General features: G+C 53.3%; 3 protein-coding genes across 5 annotated transcripts in view; all 3 read right to left on the reverse strand.

Moving 5' to 3' along the window:
* The window catches only part of Dhx16 (DEAH-box helicase 16), a 13,542-nt gene extending 9,911 nt beyond the window's left edge, over positions 1 to 3,631 (reverse strand). Inside the window, exons 1-5 of the mRNA XM_052744114.1 lie at positions 3,273 to 3,631; positions 1,512 to 1,756; positions 1,245 to 1,410; positions 741 to 797; positions 99 to 353 (exon numbers count right to left, since the gene is read on the reverse strand). Coding sequence (XP_052600074.1) covers positions 99 to 353; positions 741 to 797; positions 1,245 to 1,410; positions 1,512 to 1,756; positions 3,273 to 3,479 — 930 coding nt within the window. The 5' untranslated portion in view covers positions 3,480 to 3,631. The remainder of the gene's footprint in view (positions 1 to 98; positions 354 to 740; positions 798 to 1,244; positions 1,411 to 1,511; positions 1,757 to 3,272) is intronic.
* A 2,951-nt stretch (positions 3,632 to 6,582) lies between these two features.
* Positions 6,583 to 17,424, reverse strand: Ppp1r18 (protein phosphatase 1 regulatory subunit 18). 3 transcript variants are annotated; one of them, XM_052744133.1, is made up of 4 exons: positions 16,722 to 17,424; positions 14,118 to 15,721; positions 8,492 to 8,705; positions 6,583 to 7,490 (listed from the first exon to the last, which is right to left on the reverse strand). In XM_052744133.1, the coding sequence occupies exons 2-4, from the start codon at positions 15,714 to 15,716 to the stop codon at positions 7,471 to 7,473; spliced, it is 1,833 nt and encodes a 610-aa protein (XP_052600093.1). In that variant the 5' UTR covers positions 15,717 to 15,721; positions 16,722 to 17,424; the 3' UTR covers positions 6,583 to 7,470. The 3 variants fall into 3 exon arrangements, with proteins under 3 accessions (XP_052600093.1, XP_052600094.1, XP_052600092.1); XM_052744134.1 differs by lacking the exon at positions 16,722 to 17,424 and adding an exon at positions 16,444 to 16,712 and having other exon boundaries at positions 14,118 to 15,742; XM_052744132.1 differs by lacking the exon at positions 16,722 to 17,424 and having other exon boundaries at positions 14,118 to 16,711.
* Positions 17,425 to 17,534: 110 nt separating this feature from the next.
* Nrm (nurim) lies at positions 17,535 to 22,726 on the reverse strand. The gene is made up of 4 exons (XM_052744135.1): positions 21,028 to 22,726; positions 19,512 to 19,708; positions 18,711 to 18,887; positions 17,535 to 18,412 (listed from the first exon to the last, which is right to left on the reverse strand). The coding sequence occupies exons 1-4, from the start codon at positions 21,158 to 21,160 to the stop codon at positions 18,131 to 18,133; spliced, it is 789 nt and encodes a 262-aa protein (XP_052600095.1). The 5' UTR covers positions 21,161 to 22,726; the 3' UTR covers positions 17,535 to 18,130.
* Between the last annotated feature and the right edge of the window lie 73 nt (positions 22,727 to 22,799).

Here is a 22,799-nt window from a genome sequence, read left to right on the forward strand (position 1 = left end):
TCCTCCTCCCTGCCATTATTTCTACCTGCTATGAAAGGAAAAGAGGAAGGGACCAGCCACCACACTGCCTCACCATGAGCAAAGAGGGCTCCCCTCACCTGTCCTCGAGTCTCCTTGGGCATATGGTAGCGATTAGTGGCCTCCAGCTTCTCCTGCTCTCCGGCTGCCCGGTACTCCCGGGCCAGGTCCCTCACTCGTCGCTTGTACTTGAGCTCCCTGCGTTCATGACGGCTTAGCTCCACATCCCCAAACAGGACCTCCTCATCAGCCAGTTCCGCCTCCAGGTCCTCCAGCTTCTCCCGCTCCCGCTTTGCCAGGTATTCTCGACGAGACTTCTTGCGAAGCTCAGGGACCTGGGTCAGGGAGGGAGAGTCAAATCCCCATCCTACCCCAGCAGCAACACAGCTCCCTACGAGGAGTGTGGAAAAACCCCAGAGGCAGGAGTGAGACCTTTTGATACTCGCTGCTTAGTGTTTCCTCAAGTCTCAGGGACAGGAAAAGCCCAGTGTCCACTCACAAACACTGTGACTTGATCCTACAGTCGGGGGGTTTGTATCCTTCTTCCTTCTGCGACCTAAGTCCATTCTTTGCTGGTTCCTGTCAGCCAGGCCCGTCCTCTGGAGACTGATCACCCACCCACATTTCACCACACTCCCTCTGTAGCCCTTCCCACTATGGCCAAACACTCCATCAGTCTTTCTTTTGTCTTTGGATCTTGCTTCTTGAACCCAGGGTCTCACCATGGCTTTCCGGTCCTCCTCAGCCATCTTGAGGCGTTTCTGAGCCTCTTCATAAGCCTAGAAGAAGAGACCACACAAGAGAGTCATAAGGCCAAAGACAGGAACATCTATGACCGTGCCCCTCAGACTCAGAATGATAAATGTCCTCTACTGCCCCTTCCCAGTGAAGAGTGAGGGCCTTAGGCAGAAAGCCCACAGGACCCCTGCTGCCCCACACAGGAACCCTAGTGACAACCCTTGTCTTCCCAGAGACAGCTCTGCAACCAAATCCAGATTTGCCCAATGTTCTTCAACTCAGCTTTTTGGTAAATATTTTATTTTCTGTGTATGAATGAGTGTTTTGCCTGTGTGCATGTGTGTGCACCACATGTGTGCCTAGTGTACAAGGAGGTCAGAAGGAATCAGATCCCCTATCCATGTGGATGCTGGGAACTGAACCAGGGTCCTCTGCAAGAATAGTAAGTGTTCTTATCCACTGAGCCACCTCTCCAGCCCTCAACTCACCTTCTTATCTGACCGCTCCAGGACATTCCGGGTCCGGTCCTTGTCCCGTTGCCGAACCCGCTCTGCAAAGGCATCCCGTTCCTCCAAGTCCTGAAGACGCTCACGCTCTGTCCGCTCCCACTCATCCTCTGAGGCTGGCTTCTCCTCCGCAGGTGATTTACTCCCCCTGAACCCAGCCCAACGCATCAAAGAGGGGTACCAAAAAAGATTATCATCCCCATAGACAACCAGGTGTTCCGGCTCCCTCTCTCCTCGATTCTGACTTACCCTGTCTTCCTCTTCCCTGCCTCGGAAACCTCTTCCTCCTCTTCCTCCTCCTCCTCGTGGTGTTTCTTCCTGAGGTGTTTCCGTCTTCTCCGCTTCTTCTGGAGGCTGCTCCCATCCTTGCCCACTGCCTCCTCACTGCTCTCGCTGTCTTCCAGCAACTTATAAGATCGGTTCTTCTCCAGCAGGGCTCGGGCCTCCCGCTCAGCTGCCCGAGCTGGCTTTTCTACCATGGCCTTCCGTGGTACCTGTCAGCAGAAGAGAAAACAAGCAGCTCCTGACTTCAGCATCCTCATCTGCTGTTTTTTTCTTTCTTTTTTTTTTTTTTTTTTGGTTTTTTTGAGACAGGGTTTCTCGGTGTAGCTTTGCGCCTCTCCTGGAACTCACTTGGTAGCCCAGGTTGGCCTCGAACTCACAGAGATCCACCTGGCTCTGCCTCCCGAGTGCTGAGATTAAAGGCGTGCGCCACCACCGCCCGGCTATCTGCTGTTTTCTTAAACCAGCCTTCATCATTCTCTGCTCCATGTTCTCAGCAAATGGGGGCCTCAGCTTCTGAACCTCCTTCTAAGAATCCATTTAGCAAATGATTATTGAAAACTACCCTACGGTGGAAGGCAAGAACCAATACCCACAGGCTGTCCTCTGACATCCGCACATGGACATCCACATACAATGGAATTTTTTTAAATTTTGTTTGTTTGTTTTCAAGACAGGGTTTCTCGGTGTAGTTTTGGTGCCTGTCCTGGAACTCACTCTGTAGACCAGGCTGGCCTCGAACTCACAGAGATCCTCCTGCATCTGCCTCCTGAGTGCTGGGATTAAAGGCGTGCACCACCACCACCACCACCACCACCACCACCACCACCACCACCACCACCACCACCACCACCTGGCTTATTTTTGTGTGCATTCTGTTTTGCTTTCCTGTGTGTCTGTGTTGAATCCCCTGGAATTGGAGTTACAGACAGTTGTTAAGCTGCCATGTGGGTGTTGGGAATTGAACCTGGGTACTCTGGAAGAGCAGCCAATGATCTTAATCTTTGAGCCATCTCTCCAGCCCCACAATGGGGGGAAAAATGGCCCTGAGTTCAAGTAGTTTACATTCTACAACTCATTTTCTTTATTTTTTATTTATTTATGGGTATGCGTACAGGTATCTGGCAAAGGCCAGAAGGAGGCATCAGATCCCCTTGGAGCTGTAATTACAGGTCGTTGTGTGCCACTAGACCTGGCTGCTGAGAATTCAGTTTTCCAGAAGAGCAACAAGGAGTCTTGACTGCTGGGCCATCTCTTCCAGCCTCCGTCCTGTTTCTTAATTGCTAATTCCCATAGCTCTGTTCTTCTCAATGGCTTCTCCCAGTTCTTGGGATTGAATCCAAGGCTTACTGTATGCTGCTACACAAGCACTCTACCGACTGAGATATGTCCTCAGCCCTGGAGTATGTCCTGTAACTAACTCGGCCCTAGGTTTAAAGATGTATGCAGATCCCTCTCTCCTAAGTCTCTCCACAGAGCTGTAAGCCCAGCAGTATCTAGCATAGTACCTAGGTAACAGAGGACAAAAGACAGATGTTTGGCAAAGCCAAGAGTGGTAGGCCTCTCTGTTATGGGAGGCTCTCAGCAAGTTCGAAGCCAGCCTGTGGACTACACTGAAAGTTCCAGGCTATCCTAGAATAGACAGCTACCCTCCGTCTCAAAACAAAAGATGAGTGTGCGTGAAGCCGTCTAACTTAGCTGCGAGAGGACCGCCCCGGCGGCACACACCTTGCTCCAGAGCCTCAGCGCGAAGTCCCGCGCCGGCCCGCCGAGGTCCAGAGTTTCGGTGTCGCGCAGGCGCTGCACAAACTCCTCTGCCGAGGCGCAGCGCTGCGCCGTGCCGATCAGGAACTGCGCGACGTGCCGCTCGCTCAGCCCCAGCACCGAGTGCAGCTCCTCCTGCACCCATCGCTCCAGCCCCGCCGGCGTCGCCATGGCGACGCGTCCCGCTTCGCGCGCGCAGCTGCGGAACAGCCAGGACGGCGGCGGGGCCAGGAGAGGTCTGCAGCGCCACGGCCTCGCACCGGCTGCCGTAGAGACTACTAGTCCAGAGTGCGGGGCTGGGTAGCCCTAAACTGTCTTCCAGAACGGCGAAACCCGGAAAGAGTTGAGCTCTTCCGGCCAGAGCTTAACGGTGGCTGGGCGGGTTCAAATCGCGCAGCCTTTTTCGGGACACTCTCTGTGCAAGCTCTCTGTCGCCCCCGGATGGTCCGTGCGCGGATGCTGCGTTCAGTCAACACAAACCCTCTCTCCAGGCCCTACTTACTAGATGGTTTCCACAGCTTGGTATAAAGGAATACAAATCAGGTTTAGGGAAACAAGACATATAATAAGATGCTGGAGAGATTGCTCGGAGAACTCGAGTTCGATTCCCAGCACCTACGTTCCTCACAACCTTGTAACTCCAGCTCCAGGGGGATCCCACACCTCTGGTTTCTACTGACACCTGAACTCACTCACACACGTACTCACACGCAAACACACAATGTGCACATGCTCACAACACATAGTTAAAAATATTAAAAATAATCTAAAGATACTTACTAGAAATATGTAAGTTGGGTGGGAGTTCCGGTATCTTCAGATTTTTTTAAATATGCTTTTTAGATCAGGGATATTGTGTCTCCCTGGAGCTGGAGTTATAAACTGCTGGTTGTGAGCTGCCTGATGTGGATGCTGGAAACCAAAATCAGGTCCTCTTAGCCACTGAATCATCTCTCCAGCCCCTCTTTCTGCTGTTCTGTGTATATATAAAGGTTTATGTATAAATATTATATATATATATATTTATATAGAAACGTTTTACTTGCAAGTATGTATACCACTCAGAAGCCTGGAGAGGACATTCGATCTCCTAAAACCGTAGTCACAGGTGAGCCATCACGCTGGGAGTGAAACCGAGTCCTCTGCAAGAGCGACAAGTGCTCCTTGAACCCTAAATCCTCTGCTCCCACTTTCTAAGTGTTGGGATTATAAACACTTGGCTGAAATATGTAATTTATATGCAATCAAAAATGATGAAAGATTGCTGGCAGTTGATGGCATACGCCTTTAATCCCAGCACTCGGGAGGCAGAGCCAGGGGGATCTCTGTGAGTTCCAGGCCAGCCTGGTCTACAAAGCGAGTTCCAGAACAGCCAGGACTACACAGAGAAACTTGTGGTGGGAGGGAATTCAAGTAGATTCTATTTCAAACTGAAATAGGAGTAAAAAGGAGTCTTCACGTGGATGTTATTTTTTTGTTGTTGTTATTATGTATACAGTGTTCTGCCTGCATGTACGCCTGCACACCAGAAGAGGGCACCAGATCTCATTACAGATAGTTGTGAGCCACTATGTGGTTGCTGGGAATTGAACTCAGGACCTCTGTAAAGGCAGTTAGTGCTCTTAACCTCTGAGCCATCTCTCCAGCCCCCACATGGATTTTATTAACAGTTTAGCACATACCTACAGTTAATGATTTACTGTGAGTTAACCCCTTCCTAGCACAGATGACCCTGGAGAAACAGGAGATACCAGACCCCAACTCAATTTCCAAAAGTGTCCTAGAGAAGCACAGATGTCACTAGTCTCAGAAATGTGGCCGACCACCTGACCAGAGAGGCAGGACTGTTCTGGAATAATTAATGGTCTCTGTTTCCTTTTCCACTTTCTCTAAAGCCTGTGGCTGGAGAGGAGACGGAAGTTTTCTAGGTGCTGATCCACGGCCTTGTCAGATGCATACTCTGAATGAAGCACAACTTGGACATTCTCATCTCTGCTGTTGGGATTTCTTCCTTCCTTTCTTTCTTTCTTTCTTCTTTTTTTGTTTTTGTTTGTTTGTTTCGAGACAGTGTTTCTCTGTGTAGTTTTGGTGCCTGTCCTGGAACTCACTCTGTAGACCAGGCTGGCCTGGATCCACCTGGCTCTTCCTCCCGAGTGCTGGGATTAAAGGAGTGCGCCACCACCGCCGCCGGGCTATTAATATTTCTATTGGTGATAGACAACACAAGTTACAACTGGTCAGGTCCAGGAACCTAAGCGCATGCTTGAAGTTGTTCCTATTTGGTGAATTGCGGCAAAAAAATAAATAAATATCACCTGATCCCAAAAGCGAGATCCCAAAGAACTTGGGGAGGCTGTCTTTTCTGTTGTTTTTGGTAGTATTGGCTTGGTTTGCCATTATTATTTTCTATAGTATAACTTTATATATATACACCTATATATAGATATATATGTATTCATTTGTTGAGACAGGGTTTCTCTGTGTAGCCTGGCTGTCCTGGAACTCATTCTAGAGATCAGGATGGCCTTAAATTCAGGGATCTGCCTGACTGTTTCCCCAGTGCTGGAATTAAATGTTTGTCACTACACCTGGACACACACACACACACAGACACACACACACACACACACACACACACACGAATGATTTATTTTGTGAATGAATGTTTTGATCACATGTATATCTGTGTACGACATGTGCCTGGTGCCCAGTGAGGACAGAAAAACGTCTGGTTCCCTGGAACTGGATTTACACATGGTTGTGTATCACTCTATGGGTGTTAGGAACTAAATTTGGGCCTCAACAAGAACAAGTGCTCTTAACTGCTGAGCCGTCTCTCCAGCCCGTCCTGTCTTTTTAAAGACTTCTTTTTTTTTTAAGCCAGGTGTGGTGGTGTAAATCTTTAATCCCAGCACGTGGGAAGCAGAGGCAGAAAGATGTCTGTGAGTTCCAAGCCATCCTGTTCTACATAGTAAGTTCCAAGCTAGCCAGACCTCCTCTCAAAAAAGGTGGGGTGGAGCAGAGTGAGCTGGAAGCACACAAAACATAGTTACACATAAATAAATTAATTTAAAAAGAGAGGAAAGAAGGAGCTGGAGAGACGGGTCAATGGTTAAGCACACGGGTTGCTCTTCCAGAGAACGTGGTTGATTCCCAGCACCCAGATGGTCCCAGGGGTCTGACGCCCTTGAACCCCCACAGACAACAGGCACACATGCAGGCAAAACACTCATTCATACAAAAGGAAAATTTAAAAAGGAACAGGCAGCAAGAGTTGAAAAGAGCTCCATTTTATTACAGAAAGTTACAAAATGAAACAAATCAGGCAACTGATAAAGGAGCAAAAGGGGAGAGGTGAGGCGCGCCTCTGATAAAGGAGCAAAAGGGAAGAGGTGAGGCGCGCCTCCCGTCATCCCCCCACACTGCAATTCAATTCAATGTGAACCACGTGGAGGAGCAGAATTAAATAATTCTCATGGGGTTCAAGAGTTAGGATCCTCAGCTTGCCCTCTTGGGGGAAACTGAGGCACAGTAATACTGAGCAAAGTGGAGGAAAGCCACATACCTCCCCAGGTCACTCTCAATAATAACAAATGGAGGGTGGAGGACTCCACAGGAAGGCTGTGAGTTAGGCCTAGCTTGTAAACCTGGGACTCTGGCAGGTGGAGCTGGGAGCTGGTGGGTATGTAAACCAGGCTGTGTTCAAGAGACGAGAGGGAAGCTGTAAACAAAGGGGCAGTGACCTAGGAAAAGGACGCTTGTGGATGGAGTGGGATCTAGACCTCCCAGGGAGGGGAGTGCTTAAATCCTGAGTGTCCCCGGGAGTGGCGGGAAGTCAAAGAAGGCTGTGGGGACAGTGTACCCTGTCACGGGGCTGGAGGTGCTCCATCTACCTCAATTCCAGGTGAATCCTGTATTGCTCACTCTTAGCTTGCCAAGGATGCTCCAGTCCACGTGACTACACCCACAGGGGACCTTGGGTTAGGGGTAAATTTAGGCTACTGGCTCTGCCCCAGAAATGGGATGAGAAAAGCAAGTCGGAATGTGCCCATTGCCCTTCCCTGCCAGGCTCCTTGCTAGGGTCCGTCGGCTCTGAATCATCCAGACTCCAGGATCTCCAGGTATGGGAAGGAGGGAGGTATGTGCCCAAATCGGAAGATGGTCACCGCCGGCAGGACTCATCTGCAGGAAAAGAAGCGATCAAGAGAGAAGTGGGGAGAGCCTCTGCCACCAGCCTCCCCACGCACCCCAGAACTGAAGAGTGGCTGGTGTAAGAGAAATCTTCACAATGTGTCGGGTGCATGCCTGTCACCAGCAACAGGAGTCACCAAGTTAGCTGGGATCGTGCACTAGGCATCTTGTTTAATTTCACAATCATCTCAGCAAAGGTGGAATAATTCAGTATCTAGCTATAGTTCAAGATGCTTCAAAGAAAGCTTCTCAATTCTTTCAACAACTGCAGGAGGTAGTGATTATCAGCAAATTTTCATGGTGCTGGGATTTCAGACAGGCTTTCAATCTGTGTAGCCCAAGCTGCCCTGGAACTCACGGTGTAGACCAAGATGTTCTTGTGTTTCCACCGGAGCGGTGGGATTACAGGTATGAGCCACATGCTCAGCTCTAGGCACCAATCATATCACTGAGCTACACACTCCGAAGCCCAGGACACAGTTATTAACTCTATTTTAAAGAATGATAAAATGCAGCCTGGTCTACAGAGCGAGTTCCAGGACAGCCAGGGTTACACAGAGAAACCCTGTCTTGAAAACAAACAAACAAACAAAAAAAAAAAACGATAAAATGAAGGCTGGGGATACTGAACAGTGGTAGAGCATTCGCCTAGCATGCTAAAGGCCCTGGATTCGACTCCTAGAGTGTGGGCATGCACACCCCACACAAGATAAATTCAAACTGAGCCCATATGGATCTGGGATCACACCTTAAGTAACAGACAAGCTGGAATTCATACTCTAGGCCACCTGACCCACCATGGGTATTTTTAACCAAATTGGAGATCTGGAGAATGAGCGACCTCTGGTTTTGAAATCTGGAGACTCCATGTGCACTCAGCTTCCAGGAATCCTCCATCTGCAGGAGCAGTTCCTGGGCCAAGACCCTTCAAAGCACCCCGCTACGGACACCAGGGGGCGCCCTCCGCCAGCCACGCCGCCGCCGCTGCTTACCCACGATTAGGGCCTTGGTGCGCAGCCCGCCCTGGAGCCCTGGCTGCAGTAGCAACTCCTCGTCTTCCTCCTCCTCGTCGTCGTCAGGCTGGGTTGCCAAGGGGCTGGGAGCACTGGGGGCCTCAGGCTCCGGGCCAAGATCTTCCAGTACCGAGCTCTCGGAAGGGTATTGGTATGTGGTCTCCAGGGCAGTCTCACTGAAGGAGATCTTGAGCTGAGGGTGGGAAGAGAGGGGAGTGGAGCCAAGTTCATTTCTAGGGCCCAGAGAGCAGATGCGAATGGAGGGGGGCTGGCCGTAGGCGCCCCAAAGACTCCCCCCTCCATCCAGTTAGAGATTCAGCTTTCCTTTACAGCTTGATTTTTCCTTCAAATGACATCAAACAAAACAACACTTAGAGGGATGGCTAGGTTGTTAAGAGCACTTGCTGTTCTTGAAGAGGACCTGGGTTCGGTTCCCAGCCCTCACCAGGCCTCTCACAACCATCTGTAACGGTAGTTCCAGAAAACACGACCTGACGCCCTCTACGGGCTCCAGGCATGCATGTAGTGCACATATATTCAGGCAGGCAAAGCACTCACACACATAAAATAAAAATAAATCGGGGCTGGAGAGATGGCTCAGCGGTTAAGAGCACTGGCTGCCCTTCCAGAGGTCCTGAGTTCAATTCCCAGCAACCACATGGTGGCTCACAACCATCTGTAATGAGATCTGGCACGCAGGCAGAACACTGTATACATAATAAAAAAAAATAAATAAATCAGTCTTTTTGTTTTGTTTTTCGAGACAGGGTTTCTCTGTGTGGCTCTGGCTGTCCTGGAATTCGCTCTGTAGACCAGGCTGGCCTTGAACTCAGAGATCTGACTGCCTCTGCCTCCTGAGTGCTGGGATTAAAGGGTTGTGGCACCATCACCTGGCAAAAATAAATAAATCTTAAACAAATAAACTCAAACCAGATCTGGGACACTGAGATGGCTCAGTGGGTAAGGGTACTTGCAGCCAGGCCTGATGCTCCTAGTTCAATCTTTGCAACCTCTGACCTCCAAAGGGTGCTGTGTCAGTGTGTCCCACCCCCAAAATTAATGCAAAACAACAACAAAACAAAACAAAAAAACAAGAACAGGCCGGGCGGTGGTGGCGATCGCCTTTAATCCCAGCACTCTGGAGCCAGGTGGATCTCTGTGAGTTCAAGGCCAGCCTGGTCTACAAAGGGAGTTCCAGGGCAGCCAAGGCTACACAGAGAAACCCTGTCTCAAAAAACAACAACAAAAGTCGGTCGAGTATGGTGGCACAGTCCTTTAATCTCAGAACTCAGGAGACCAGCCTGAGGCCAGCCTGGTCTACAGAGGGAGACATTGTCTTTAAAAGTAAGCCCTCCCAAACACACACCAAAACAAAACAAAACAAAACCCAAAACAGAGACTCTGCCCATGGTCAGGACTGGATGTCTGGGTAAGTAAGGTAAGATCCAGATCTCTACCCTTTACAGCTGTGAGGCAGGGATTTAAAAAGAAACCAAAGTGCATAGAGGAAGTGCTATGGCCAGGCCTGGGACTCTGGGCACCCTTTGGGGCATTCCAAAGGAGGTGAAGTCTGGGCTGGCCCAACAGTGAAAAAACTGGCTGGGAAGGGAGTCCCTGAAGGTGCCCTGTTTTCCATAGCCTCAGGGCTTTTATGTTCTCTGGGAAATCCAGGCTCCAGAGAGCCTGTCCCTTCCCCTTCCCGACCTGTTCTCCTGTCCAATTCTACAGGCCCTGGCTGGGGAATGGATAAGACAATGGAAAGGACAATATGGGCCAAGAGATACTCAACACACAGAAGAGTCTCTGGAATATGCAACTGGAGATCTGACAAGGATGGATAAGAAAGTCCAGGCAAACACTGGGTTAGGGATGGAGAGGAGGCCAGCAGGTACCACAAAAACAGAGGCAGGAGGCCAGAGGGTATTTGCAAAAACAGGCAAAAGAGCAGAGGGGCAGAAATCCTTAAAAACAGGCTGTCTTCAGGTCCTTCTGTCCTCCCCTTTGTCCTCCTAAGGAGCTCAGTGGGATTAGCTCTGCAAGCCAGAAGGTTTAGGAAGACAAACAGGAGGGGGTGTCAGGTGATCTCCCCGGGGCATCTGTGGCCCAACATCTCAGAGCCTCCATGTGACCTACAGCGTGGCTGCAAGGGGCTGACCGACAGATGTGACACCTTGGTACCTAAGGAAAGCAAGGTACCCAAGACTGTACGTATCACTCCGTGGGTCCAAACCCTGCCGGTGTCTTATTCCATCTCACTTTGAACACAATCCAGAGCTTTTAACCAAAGGCAACAGGGCAATTTGCTTCCAGCCTCCCAGGTGCGCTTCTGCCTCTGGGCCTTTGTGCTGTTCCCTCTGCCTGGGATACTCTTCCCCTAAATATCCCCAAGGCTCCTCGACTCCAGGGCATGCTGTTTGGGAGTTGCCACATTTGCAGCCTACTCTACGTCCTGATCCGATCACACACACCCTTGTACTAATATTTCCATAAGTACTCACCTCCTTCTAACCCACTACAGAGCCCATTAATATCTTGGGGGAGTTTGTAGTAAGACTTCTTCACACAAGATGTCCAAGTGTTCAAGTTCCTTATATAAAAACGTGTAGTACTCTGCATATGACTTACACAAGCCCTCCCATTCTCAAGTTCACTGTTATTTTTTAGAAACTCCCCCCCCCCCCATTTTATGTGTTTAGTGTTTTGCCTGCATCTAAGTGCACCATGTGCATTCAGTGCTGGAGAAGGCTAGAAGAGAGCATCAGATCCCCTGGACCTGGGGTGGAGGACTGGCACCACCATGTAGGTGCTGGTAACTGAATCCAGGTTCCCTGCAAGAGCAGCAAGCACTCTTAGTGGCCGCACCATCTCTCCAGTCCTTTTTTTTTTTTTTTTAAATTTCTGAGACTGGAGCTCACTGAACAGCCCAGGCTAGCCTTGAGCTTGACATCCACCGATGGCATTACAAGTCTGAGCCACCAGTCTGGAGGGCCTGAATATTTTCGGTCTGTGCTTGGTTGAAATCAGGTTTGCAGAAGGCTGACTGTGCTGACTACTCACATACACGGTTGCCTTGAAAGGCGTTTATAAGCTGCCACACTGCATAAGGTGAGGGTCTGTCTAGACATTAGGTGAGGCCCCAGCAGAGGACCGAGGCTAGGAGGGAATGTGGACGGAAGAGTGGGACAGCCTCCAGATAGCTCACATCCCAGTATCTGGAAAGGGACCCACACCAGTTCTGTTGTTGACAGCTTGGACCCACACCAGTTCTGTTGTTGACAGCTTTACCCAAATTTCTAGAAGCCCATTCTCTTTTCTTTCCTACGTTCCCCTCCCTAGCCCTGCAGTTTATCATCAGTTCTGTAAAAGGATTCATTTTATTCACTCCATCTACTTCAGTATCTACTTCTGTGTCACCCCCTTTTGCCTCACTTCCCCCCAGCTTCTGACTGGGCTTCTCAGGAATGCATAACCCGAATGGGGAGGGGGGGAGAGGCAGGGAGGGAAGTGACTCACTGGATCCTCTCTCATCAGCTATATAAGGTCACAAGGGGGCCTGGGAAGGAGGGGCAGGTCTCTAGCCAGAGAGGGCTGCTGGGGAAAAGCACCAGCTACATACAGCCTGGTTCAGAGCAGGGGTGATGTCCCTCATGATGGCAGGGATAAGTTTGATGAAGCAGTCTGAAAAGGAACTCTTTAGGAAGGGTGAGGGGTGGTGAGGGAGCGTAGCAATGGTTGGGACAGAGCAGGGTGAAGCACAGTCAGCCTCGCTGAGGCTGTGCTGACAGAGGGCTGAGAGGTGCGGGTGTGGACTCAGAGGGCTGAGGAGGGAGATGGTCACGTCTAGGGAACTCTGCTGCCTCCTCCCCACCCCCACCCCAGTGTGGCCGCTTCCTGATTCTCTCACCACATCCTGAGCACAGTGCTGGCAGGCCCCCAGGCCCAGCGTTCCCACTCAGTCCCACCAGCCTTCCGGCCCCCACCCCACCAGGCTTCCTGTTTGGAAGGTCTGCTTCCGCCCTCCTACTTGGTGACCGAGGTATGGTCACCATCCCAGGTCCTGCTCTGCACCAGCCTCCTTGGCTTCCCCCAGATGGTTCCTAGGCTCGGGCTACAAAGCCTTGTGCCTCCCTCTGCTCGTTCCCCAAAGTCACAAGCCATCCTCCGGAGGAAGTGACTCTTCTGAGCACTTCGCCCTGGGAGCATTTCCTTGAGATCTGCCAAGTCCTGAGAAGGGAGGGCCAATAGGAGTCGGAGGGCTCAGGGTACACTCTCAGGGACCACCCCAGGAGGGCTGGAGCTCCAGGGAAGCTGCGACAGAGGTGAGACAATAAAGTCATACTCAAAAGTGCTATAATGAAAATGAATACTCTGTACATAAGTGAAGAACAACAGAAAGATGAACTGGGAGGAATCACGTGATCCCCCAGCTTGACCCTGATCTTTGGTCCTTGTGGTCTCCCACTGACACCAAACATACACAGTTACATAGACTAAGCAGGAGCAGGCTTCCCAGGCCCCGGGGAGATGTGGGTTGGGCGGAGGACCTTTTGGTCCAAGGCGTCTGAGTGTAATGCTGTCTTTCCCGGAGACCTTTCACTTAGGAAACTGCCTGGTGCACAGGAGGAAGGCGTGGGGCCAGGACCAGAGGGAGAAGCTAAGCTGTCCAGTGTTTCCTTGCATGTCTGCATTCCAGTCTAACCTCTGACCCTCCGATGGCCTCAGCCCCACCCCTGCCCCCAACTCCCACAGTGCCTAGGCCAGTCTCTGCTCAGCTCAGTGCAAATGAACTTCTCTCTTTTTCTACCCCAAGGGGAGGGAGAGGCCAGGGTAGGAGGGACAGGGGAAAACCAAGGGTGAGCCAGTTCCATGGGGGAGGGGAAGCCCGGGAGGAAAGATGGGGGAAGGGACTGGGATATTTTGGAAGAGGAGAAGGCTTTTCTTGTCCCCAGAGAGAAGGAGGCACTGTCTAACACTTGCCCAGCTGGGGGAGACAGGCAACCCCGAGGTCACCCACTTCAAATGGCCTCTGTATGCCTCTCCTGGGGGTGGGGGGTGGGGAGGATGACTCGGGGGTCTAAAAGCCTTCTCTCGGCTCTTCAGCCAGCTCTGCTCCATCTCACTCGTCCCTCTCCGTCCAGGGATGTCCCCTTTAGTTTAGTTCTGTTCCCTCTTTTCTTGGGGCTGAGACCCTCATTCCAACTTTCCTGAACTTCTTGCTTCCACATTCTCTGCCCTCCCGGGCATTTTCACCCCTGCCCTCACGGCTGCAAGATGGTTATCTCTTCTCTCCTACCAAAAGGGCTTGGCTGGGTCAAAAACTCAAAAGGGGGTAAAAAAGGAGAGGGGGCTGAGAGCATGAGGGAAGGAGAAGGCACCGGCCTGGACACACCCTGAAAACGGCACACCCCAACACAGCAGCTGACTGCTGGGCACAGCCCTCCGTGCTCCGTGCTCCGAAATGAATGGCGCAGGAGGGGTGCCCAGAGGAAGGGTGTGTGTGCACCGGGAGGAAGCGGGGTGGCAGGAATAAGGAATAGAAGACAAGCGCACAGGCACATAAAAAAGCCATCCACTCAGCTGGAAGGAGACTTCTACGCTTTCTCACCTGTTTGTGATGTCTTTCAGGGGACCCCTTGACCAGGCAGCTGCGGCTGAGACGGAGGTAGCCCCCCAGCACCAAGATCTCCTCCGCGGTTGGGTACCGCTTCTTCCCGGGTCCAGGCCCTGCAGCATCAGCTGTGGCAGGGGTGGCTGCAGGGGCTGGGCTGGCAGGGGGCACACACCTCCGTGGGTTGACAGTGAAGGTGTGTCCGCTGCGGCGGGGGGTCCCCACCCCCGGTCCTGCCTTCACCCCATAGAACAGGCGGCTCATGAGGGGATCCCCGGGGGGCTGAGGGGCAGTTGGGGCTGGGGGTGGGGGAGACAGAGGGGCTGGCGTTGGGGGCCGGAGTTCTGCTGCTTCCTCTTCCTGCTGTCTGGGGCCTTCCGTCCCAGCCCCGGCCTGCTCTGGTGGGAGGGGGGAGGGCCCAGCGCAGAGGTTCTGCTGGGCTCTCAGAGGCCTGCTCTGAGCCCCCGCCTCCTCTCTCTCAGCCTCCCCTTCAACCTCCACACCAGAAGGCCCCAGGTGCTTCTCTGAAGATGCCGGGGCATCTGGCTTCTGAGTTCGAGTCTCTGTGTCCTGAGATGTCCGTTCTCGAGCCTTCCCAGAGTTTAGGGTCCATTTCCAGCCTTCAGTGGGCCTCGAGATCCTGTCTCCATCCTCCACAGGGCTGGGCCTCTGCTTGGCAGTCTCCACTTTTCTAGAGGTGGTGTCTTGAACCTCCTTTGTCACTGGAGACTGGTCTAGGACAATCCCTGGACTCAGTTTCTCTTCCTTTCTCCCACACTCCTCCAAGTAGTCTTTTCTCTCTTCTCTTGAGTTCAGCTTCCACTCTGCGGCCTCCAGCTGTATCAAGCTCTGTTTCTGGGGTTCTTTCGGGTCAAGATTCCATCTATGGGCCTCTGTCAGGCAGGCCTTCTGGTCGCCAGACTCCCCGGGGCTCTGTCTGCTTTCTAATACCTCTTTTCTCTTGGGACTGTGATCTCCAGGACTTGCTAACCTCAGACTCTCCTCTGGAGTTTCTCCAGGGCTCAGCCTCCATTTCTGAGCCTCTGCTGGTCTGGAACTCAGGTCTCTGGCCTCCGCAGGGCTCTGCCTCCAGTCTCGAGTCTCCGAAGTCCTGGAACATGACTCTTGGGCTCCCCCTATCACCAGCCTCCTCTCTCTGCCCTCTCTGGGACTCAGCCTCTCTTCTCTTGACTCTCTTCCCTTGGGGCTCTGCTCTCTTAAATTACCAGGACTTGACCTCCGTTCTAGAGCCTCCAGAGGCCCAGGCTTCTTATCAGCGAGCCCTTCATTCCGCTGCTGCTGCTGCCGCTGTCGCTCCTGTTGGATGAATCGGTTCTGATGTACTGGTCCAATGGCCTCCAGGAGGACAGCGGATTCGTCTAGGTCTGGAGGTCCAGCCTCTGCAGTCCCAGGCACAGGGCTCGCCTCTCCAGGAGGCAGGCCTGACTTGGCTCGGCGTCGTTCCAGGATTCCCCGCTTCCAGGCTGGCATCTGGGACAGGCGATCCCGTTCCGCTTTCTCACGGCCACGAACCGCCGCCTCCTCCTGCCGCCGCCGGGCTAGCAACTGTAGCTTCCAATCTGGGATAGCGGTCATGGTCACTGGAAGGGAACGAGAGAGCACTGGGGGACAGGAACAGGAAGGCTAGTCTTCGGAGGGGCCCGGAGATTGAGAATGGGGGGCGGGGGAGGAGGAATTGATGCGGAAAGAGACGAAGAAGAACAGAGGATAGTGGAACTAAGGATGAAGATAGAGGGGAACCGGGAGGGGAGGGAGAGCAGAAGAGGCAAGAACAGAAGAAGTGAAGAGAAAAGCTGGGTGCCAAGATGGGGGTGGGGTTAATGGGAGAGGAAGAGTCGAGATTCCGGGCAGAGGCAGCGCCAGATTGGGGTTTGTGGGCACTAGACAGTCCCTAAGATGTGAGAAAGGGAGGAAAAGCAGGAGAGAACGAGAGGACGGGGGACTGGGGTTGAGAAGTGAGCGGGTTCAGTTGAGGCTGCCTCCCCGGTACCCAGGGGAGACAAGTGGGAAGGAAGACCCGGGAACCGGCCGGCGAGGGGGCGAGGGGTCGGAGGGGATGTGAGAAGGTGAGGACAGAAGCAGGGGGCAGGTGCAGAGGGCAGAGGTCGGGGGAGAAGGGGAGAGCGGGAAGCGGGCAAGGGCGCGGGCGCCTCTCCGCACCGGCCCGCAGGTCCCGGCTGCCTTCCCGGCCGCGCTCGGCCCCGCCCCTCGGTCCGGTCCCCACCCCACCGCGCACTCCGCCCAGGAGGCGGGTCAGGGGAAATACCCTCCTCTGGGACTTTTGGTACCCGGGAGAGTGTGCTGCCCACGCATTCCCAGGACCCTGGCGTCCACCCGCGTCCAGTCCCGTCAGCCTCGCCGGCCTCCCCACCAGCTACGCCCCAGGGCCCGGGCGCTCCGAGGACCCGCATCATGCCTCTACCGTCCCCAACCGGGGACCCGGCTCCCAGGGGACCCTGACCCAGCGGGCCATGCACCCGCGGGAACTGCACGGACAGGCAATCTCTGCACAAAGGGGAGGCACTCCAAGGGAGGCCGGGAGACACTTCCCTTGAAGTGGGAGCCCCACAGTCAACTTACACGCCTTGGGGGTCCCTAGGAGGAGGTGCGGTAGAGCCAGGCGTCGGGAGAGAGGAAGAGGAGGAGAGAGGCAAAGGGAGATCCGGAGGGAGGGCAGCAGAGGAGGAGGGAAGTGGGAGCCTGGGAGGAGGGACGGAGACTCAGACGGGGGCCAGGCGGGGGCGGCGACCGCTTTGTCTACGGACAATGGGGCGAGGGAAGGGGGCGCAGGGCGGAGCCCAGCGGAGGGCGGGGCTTCGCTGCCCTTCCCGCGTGGGACTCCGTGGTGGCACTCGTCTCTTGCAGTGGCAGTCCACAACTCTTGGTTGTCGGTCTCCAGAGGCCCTCACCCACTTCCCCTCCCAGCCCTGGAGAAGATGGGTGTCCAGACCCATTGCTCCAGCTGGCCGACCCGGGGCGGCGGCCCGTGACTCAGGCCCCCTGAGGGACCTGGGGAGGAAGCGGCAGCTGCTTGGAGTCAGACCCGCCCTTCCCATCACTCGCCGCTCCTCCCCATGCTTTTGCTTTCCCTGGCCAGTCTTTGTTACCGTGGTGGTGTGGGCGGCTGCCAGGCCCCAGAGTCTGAGGCAAATGGCTTTGGGAGTTCGCTCCCCTCTCAGAGACTTACTCTGTCCCCCACGGGTCCCCTGATCTATACGCGGAGAAACTGTAATATTTGGAGGGAGCAGGACTGGGAGATTGGGGCGGGCCCATGGGGTGTGGCCCCAGCCCAGCGGTCGTCAGAGCGTGCTTGGCTGCTGCCACAAGAACTTGGCCTCATCTTCCTTCCCACACTTGGTCCTGCGGCTTGACAGACATGGACAGACAACTGGATACCATATTAGAAAATTTTAATTTTTCTGCAGCGCATATCCTTTGGGAGAGCAGGGAGCCCGGCGTCAGCCCGAGTTAAAAACGGGAGACACCGCTGTAGGAGACCGAGTTAAAAAAATGGGAGACGCCAAGGAGCTGTAGGGCTGGACCTAAGGAGGTGGAGAAATTGAGGCAGGAGTGGGGAAAACGCACAGCCGCGGCACAAGAGAAGTAGCACCACCAGCAAACTTGCAGACTGGCCCTGACATAGCTCCCTGAAGTGGAAGCTAGGAAGGGAATCCCTGAGGTGCAGAGCCAGTAACAGTGCCAAGGGAGTGAATGCTCAAGGCAGAACCCTTAGCCTTGTGTGTGTGGGTCATGCCCCAAGAGATGAGATGAGATTCATGAGTTCTGTACCCACTCTTGGTTGGTGAGAAGTGGACCCTGGAGGCCAGTGGCTGAAACTCTAGAGTAGGGTACCTGGACCCTGGAACTGAGGTCTCCAGCAGGGGAAGGGACAGCCCCTTCGGCACAGCCTCTAGTCTGAAGCAACCGGCTTGGATGCTAAGGGATTTTTGTTTTGAGGGAGTACAGGCCTTAGAACCTGAGCTAGCTCCTCACTCTGCTCCCCCATCCTGGGGTCTGGAGAGAAGCTGGAGTTTTCTTTGTAATTGAGACCGAAGGTAGCGGAGATCTTGCTGGTCCAGCCCATGTGCCAAGCCCAGGTAGAGGGTAAGGAGGAGAGCCAGGAGGAGGCGGTCAGTGCCCAGGGTGGGAACCACCCACAGCACCGTCAGAAGTTCCACACATACTGGGTGTCGAAGGTGGGAAAAGAGCCTCAGAGCCCGAGGAGACTTCAGAGCCAGAGGCTCGCCCAGCCCCAGGACATGGTAATATACCTGGGAGAGAGAGCAACATGGAAAGAAATCAAGCCCTCTTTCTCAGCTGACTCTGTCCTCTTCCTGGCACCACATTAGAAATCAGGCCCAGGATCCCTTTTGAGGCTCTACCCCAACCTAAGTCTCTGGTCCAGGTATCATCCTCAAGCTCAGAGACCTATAGTCACTGGCCTTTGAAGCTGAAGAAGGGGATCATGAAAGGAGGCAAGGGACTAGAAAGCCAAGAGGACAGAATCGTGTGGGAGGAAGAGGAGAGAGCTGCAGACACAGGTCTCAGGCAGGGGTGTGGGATCCTCACCTGTTTGAGGCCCATGAGTTCAGCGTAGTCAAAGACCAGAAGGATGCTGAAGATGAGGAGCCAGGAAACGACGTGGAGCACAAAGCAGAGGAGGGGCACCCAGGTGGCCCATGGTTCAGCCCGAGCCTCCCACAACACTGGGCCTCTGGGTACAGTCTCCCAGTACCGCATCACCAGCTGCGGAAAGATGAAAACTAGGCAGGCCAGTGGTTTCCCTCGCCCTACGGCAACCTACAACTCCTTCCCCCAGGTATAAACAGTGAATATTTGCCATGTAGAGGGTTCTGGATGGGGTACCAAGGCTATGAAGGGACCCATTTCTGCCGAGGATGGGATGGGGGCTGGTGGATACCCACCAAACTCGCCGAAGACAAACATCCAATGAGAAGACTAACTGGAAGACACCTTCTCTTGAGACCTAGGGAGGTGGTTTGGGGCGGTGGCTCACGCCTCTAATCCCAGCACTCACTCGGGAGGCAGAGGCAGGCAGATCTCTGAGTTAGAGGCCAGCATGGTCTATAGAGCGAGTTCCAGGACAGCCAGGACAGGCTACACAGAGAAACCTTGTCTCAACAACAACAACAAAAATTTTTTTTTGAAGCAAGACAGCACAAAGCTACAAGTGAGACGCCTCATCTTGTGCTGGGAAATGTCAAAACCAGAACTTTGCTGAGAGAATGAAGTGTATGCTCTGGAGGAATGGAAGCTGAGATTAGCATCCTCTGGTTCCTTACACACTCATCTTGTCCCTCCAGTGTAAGCACACCATGAATCACGTCTCCCTTGGCCAAGGCCTCGTACCTGCAAGGCCAGGGCAGTGCATGCCACATACAGAGACCTCTGAAGGACTCCAAAGTACCGGGATGTCCATTCCTTCACTGTCTCGGTTGCCATGAGGCTGTGCTGCACCACAAACAATAGCAGAAGCCCAAGATCCCAAGCCAGGGAGGTAAGAATGCTTCGATCTTGCAAGGCAGCTAACCACCCACGGCGGGCATCTGTGGGAGTTAGGGAAGACAGGAACCAAAGATAAGATGGCTAGAACATCCCCTTCCCTCATCTTCTTTTGGAGCCCTATGCCGTGTCCCTGATGCTTTCGAGATCTTGTCAAGGCCATGCCCAGTTCAATTTCCTGTTCCTTCAATCTTCCATCTTCCCTAGGCCTCCTTCTGGGGAAGAAGGTTCTTAGGAGAATGCAGGTAGGGCCATTAAAACCAATGTGGGGGCTGGGCGGTGGTGGCATCCCAGCACTCGGGAGGCAGAGCCAGGCGGATCTCTGTGAGTTCAAGGCCAGCCTAGTCTACAGAGTGAGTTCCAGGACAGGCACCAAAACTACACAGAGAAACCTTGTCTCGAGAAAAAAAAAAAAAAAAAGAAAAAGAAAAAAAAATGTGGGTGGGTTGGGGAGATGGCTCAGTGCTATGTAAGTATGAGGACCTGAATTTGATCCTCAGCACCCCTACAAAAAGCCCAGCACGGTGGTGTGTGCTGGTAATCTCAGTGCTGGGGAGGCAGAGACAGGAGAATGCCCAGAGGGGCTGGTGCCATGGCTTGGCAGTTAAGAACACTTGCTGCTCTTCCAAAGGACAGAGTTTGGTTCTCAGCATCCACATGGCAGCTCACAACCGTCTATAACCCCAGTTCCAGGTGATCCATCTGATCTCGTTGGTAGGCCTCTGGTTTCAGCGACAGACTCTGTCCCCAAAATACTTGGGAGGCAGAGGCAGGTGGAAGTCTGAGTTCCAAGCCAGCTGGGGGTACCTAGTAAGACCCTGTCTAAAAACAAAAAGGTGTCTAGCCCCTGAAGAAGGACACTCAAGGTTGGCCTTCAGCTGTACCTGCACACACAGAAACAAACAAAGCAAGGCTGGAGAAGTCACCTTTGGTGTGGTTTTCTTTCTTTTGTTTTTGTTTTTCTGAGACAGGGTCTCTCTACATACATAACGCTTACTCAATAGATCAGGCTTGAACTCAGAGATCTGCTTGCCTTTACCTCTCAAATGCTAGGATTAAAGGCGTGAGCTACCACGGCCCGCTGTTGGGGTTTTCTAATGTTTCCTCTTTTTATCTTTCCCTGTCCCTAGTTCTCCCCACAAAAGGCTGCCCCCAGCCCCGCCCTTACTCTGTCCGCCCTCACTCCCCAGTTTCTGCACAGGACTGACTAATCTTGGAGTTTCTGATTTAGCCTTCTGTTTCCTCCCCTGCGGCGCCTCGCAGCTTCGGCCTTTCCCTGTCATTTGTTTCCATGCCCCGCCCTCTCCACGCTGCTCTGGCTCCTCCTCTCCGCTTCAGCTCGCCCTGGATCCGTGCGGCTCACCCGGACCGCCAGACTCCGGGGTCCCTCCAAGCAGCGGCCGCAGGGAGGTGAAACGCACGAACTCCACTCCGGTCCCAAAGGCTAGGATGAAGGAGGCAAGAGCCGCCGGGACCAGCAGCAGCGCCGGGGCCATGGCGAGCGGCAAAGCGCTGGCCGAGGAGGCGGGCTCGGGGTTCCCGCGGCTGCTGGCCCCGCCCAGGTCCCGCCTCCGTGGGGTGCTGGCCGCAGGGCGGGGACCGCGAGCGGCGCGTCACAGCGCGGAGCCTGGAACCCCAGGCGTCGTCAGGGCAGCGGCTTTGCAGCCACCCGCGTGGATCGAATATCAGTGCGGCCAGTGTTCGCGTGGCAAGTGAAGACAGAGCCTCCCTTGCGTGGAAACATAAAGAACATCCTGTGTTTTAGAATAGCAACTCCTTATCCTCCAGCCTCAGTCCCTGGAGTGTTGGGTTACAGGCGGCGCCACCGCGCCCAACATAGATTTTTATTTAGTGATCATTTGAGAGTTGCTCGTGATGGTTCATGCCAGTAATTCCAGTCCTCGGAAGGCTGAGGCAGGAAGAGTTGAAGTTAGCTTCGACGGCACATGGAGACCCAGTCCAAAAAAATGAAAAAGACCACGTGGTGAAAGGGTCGGTCCCCACCTTAGCTATCCTTGAGTACAGGATCCTCAGAAGACATGAGCTAATTCCTTCAGTTTACAGATAGAGCAAGGCCAGAGAGATAAAAATGTCCAAGACAAGCAAAGGCAAGGCCCTCAGGCTGAGGAACAGGGCAACATCTAGCAGCACCCAGGGTGGGTGCTCCACCGCCTCTTGACTAACTGTCATGCATCGTATAACGTATTTCCTCCCCGTCTGCTCTCTGCTTGGGAAATTTGTACTGAGTGGGCTGAGTCCGAGGATATCAGTGTTTTTGAGGAAGCTCTCTCTGCATACTGCTCTCTCCGCCTTTTATTTTTATTTAAATGGCAGAATCTTCATGTAGTCCAAGCTGGCGTTGAACTTGCTATTATGTAGCCGAGAATAGTCTTGAATTGATCCTCCTGCCTCTGCCTCCAAGTGCTGGACTGCATCGTAGCACTGTAGTCTGGTTCCACTGTTTTAGCTCTGAAGTGGTCCCAGAAGAGCTTGTAGGTGGGAAACAAGGATTGCACTAAGCTTTATGGTTTTTCTTTATCCTGCTTCATACTTAAACACATTCATAATCCAAGTCCTAGAGAGGCAGATGCCTGGGGCTCACTGGCCACAGCCTAGCCTACAGGGAGCCCTCCGTCCCAATGAGATAACCTGTTTCAAAGAAAAACAAAAGTGGACTTCTGAGGAAGGACATCCAAGGCTGACTTCTCACTTCCACAGGCACCAAATTAATAAAGGCCTGGGACTACAGTTTAGTGGTGAAGCTTTTTCTTTTTCTTTTTTTCTTTCAAGACAGGGTTTCTCTGTGTAGCTTTGAAGCCTGTTCTGGAACTAGGTCTGTAGACCAGGCTGACCTCGAACTCAGAGAGAGACCCGCCTGCCTCTGCCTCCCGAGTGCTGGGACTAAAGGTGTGCGCCACCACCACCCGGCTGTGATGAAGCATTTATTTGAGTAGCACTGCTGAAAGCCTTAGATTCAACCCCCAGAACCACCCCCCCCAAAGAAAAACCATAAAGATCCAGCATAGAGCTGGGTATAAATAAGTTGTAAAGCAGTTGCCTAGCAAGAGCAGGGCCTAGTCTGACACCTACCACCCAGAGAGGAAGTAGGCTGTATGTACTACACCAAAGTACTTC

Source organism: Peromyscus californicus, unplaced genomic scaffold (assembly GCF_007827085.1).
Source record: "Peromyscus californicus insignis strain IS unplaced genomic scaffold, ASM782708v3 Scaffold_19__1_contigs__length_69161282, whole genome shotgun sequence".
In the NCBI taxonomy this organism is placed as follows: Eukaryota; Metazoa; Chordata; class Mammalia; order Rodentia; family Cricetidae; genus Peromyscus; species Peromyscus californicus.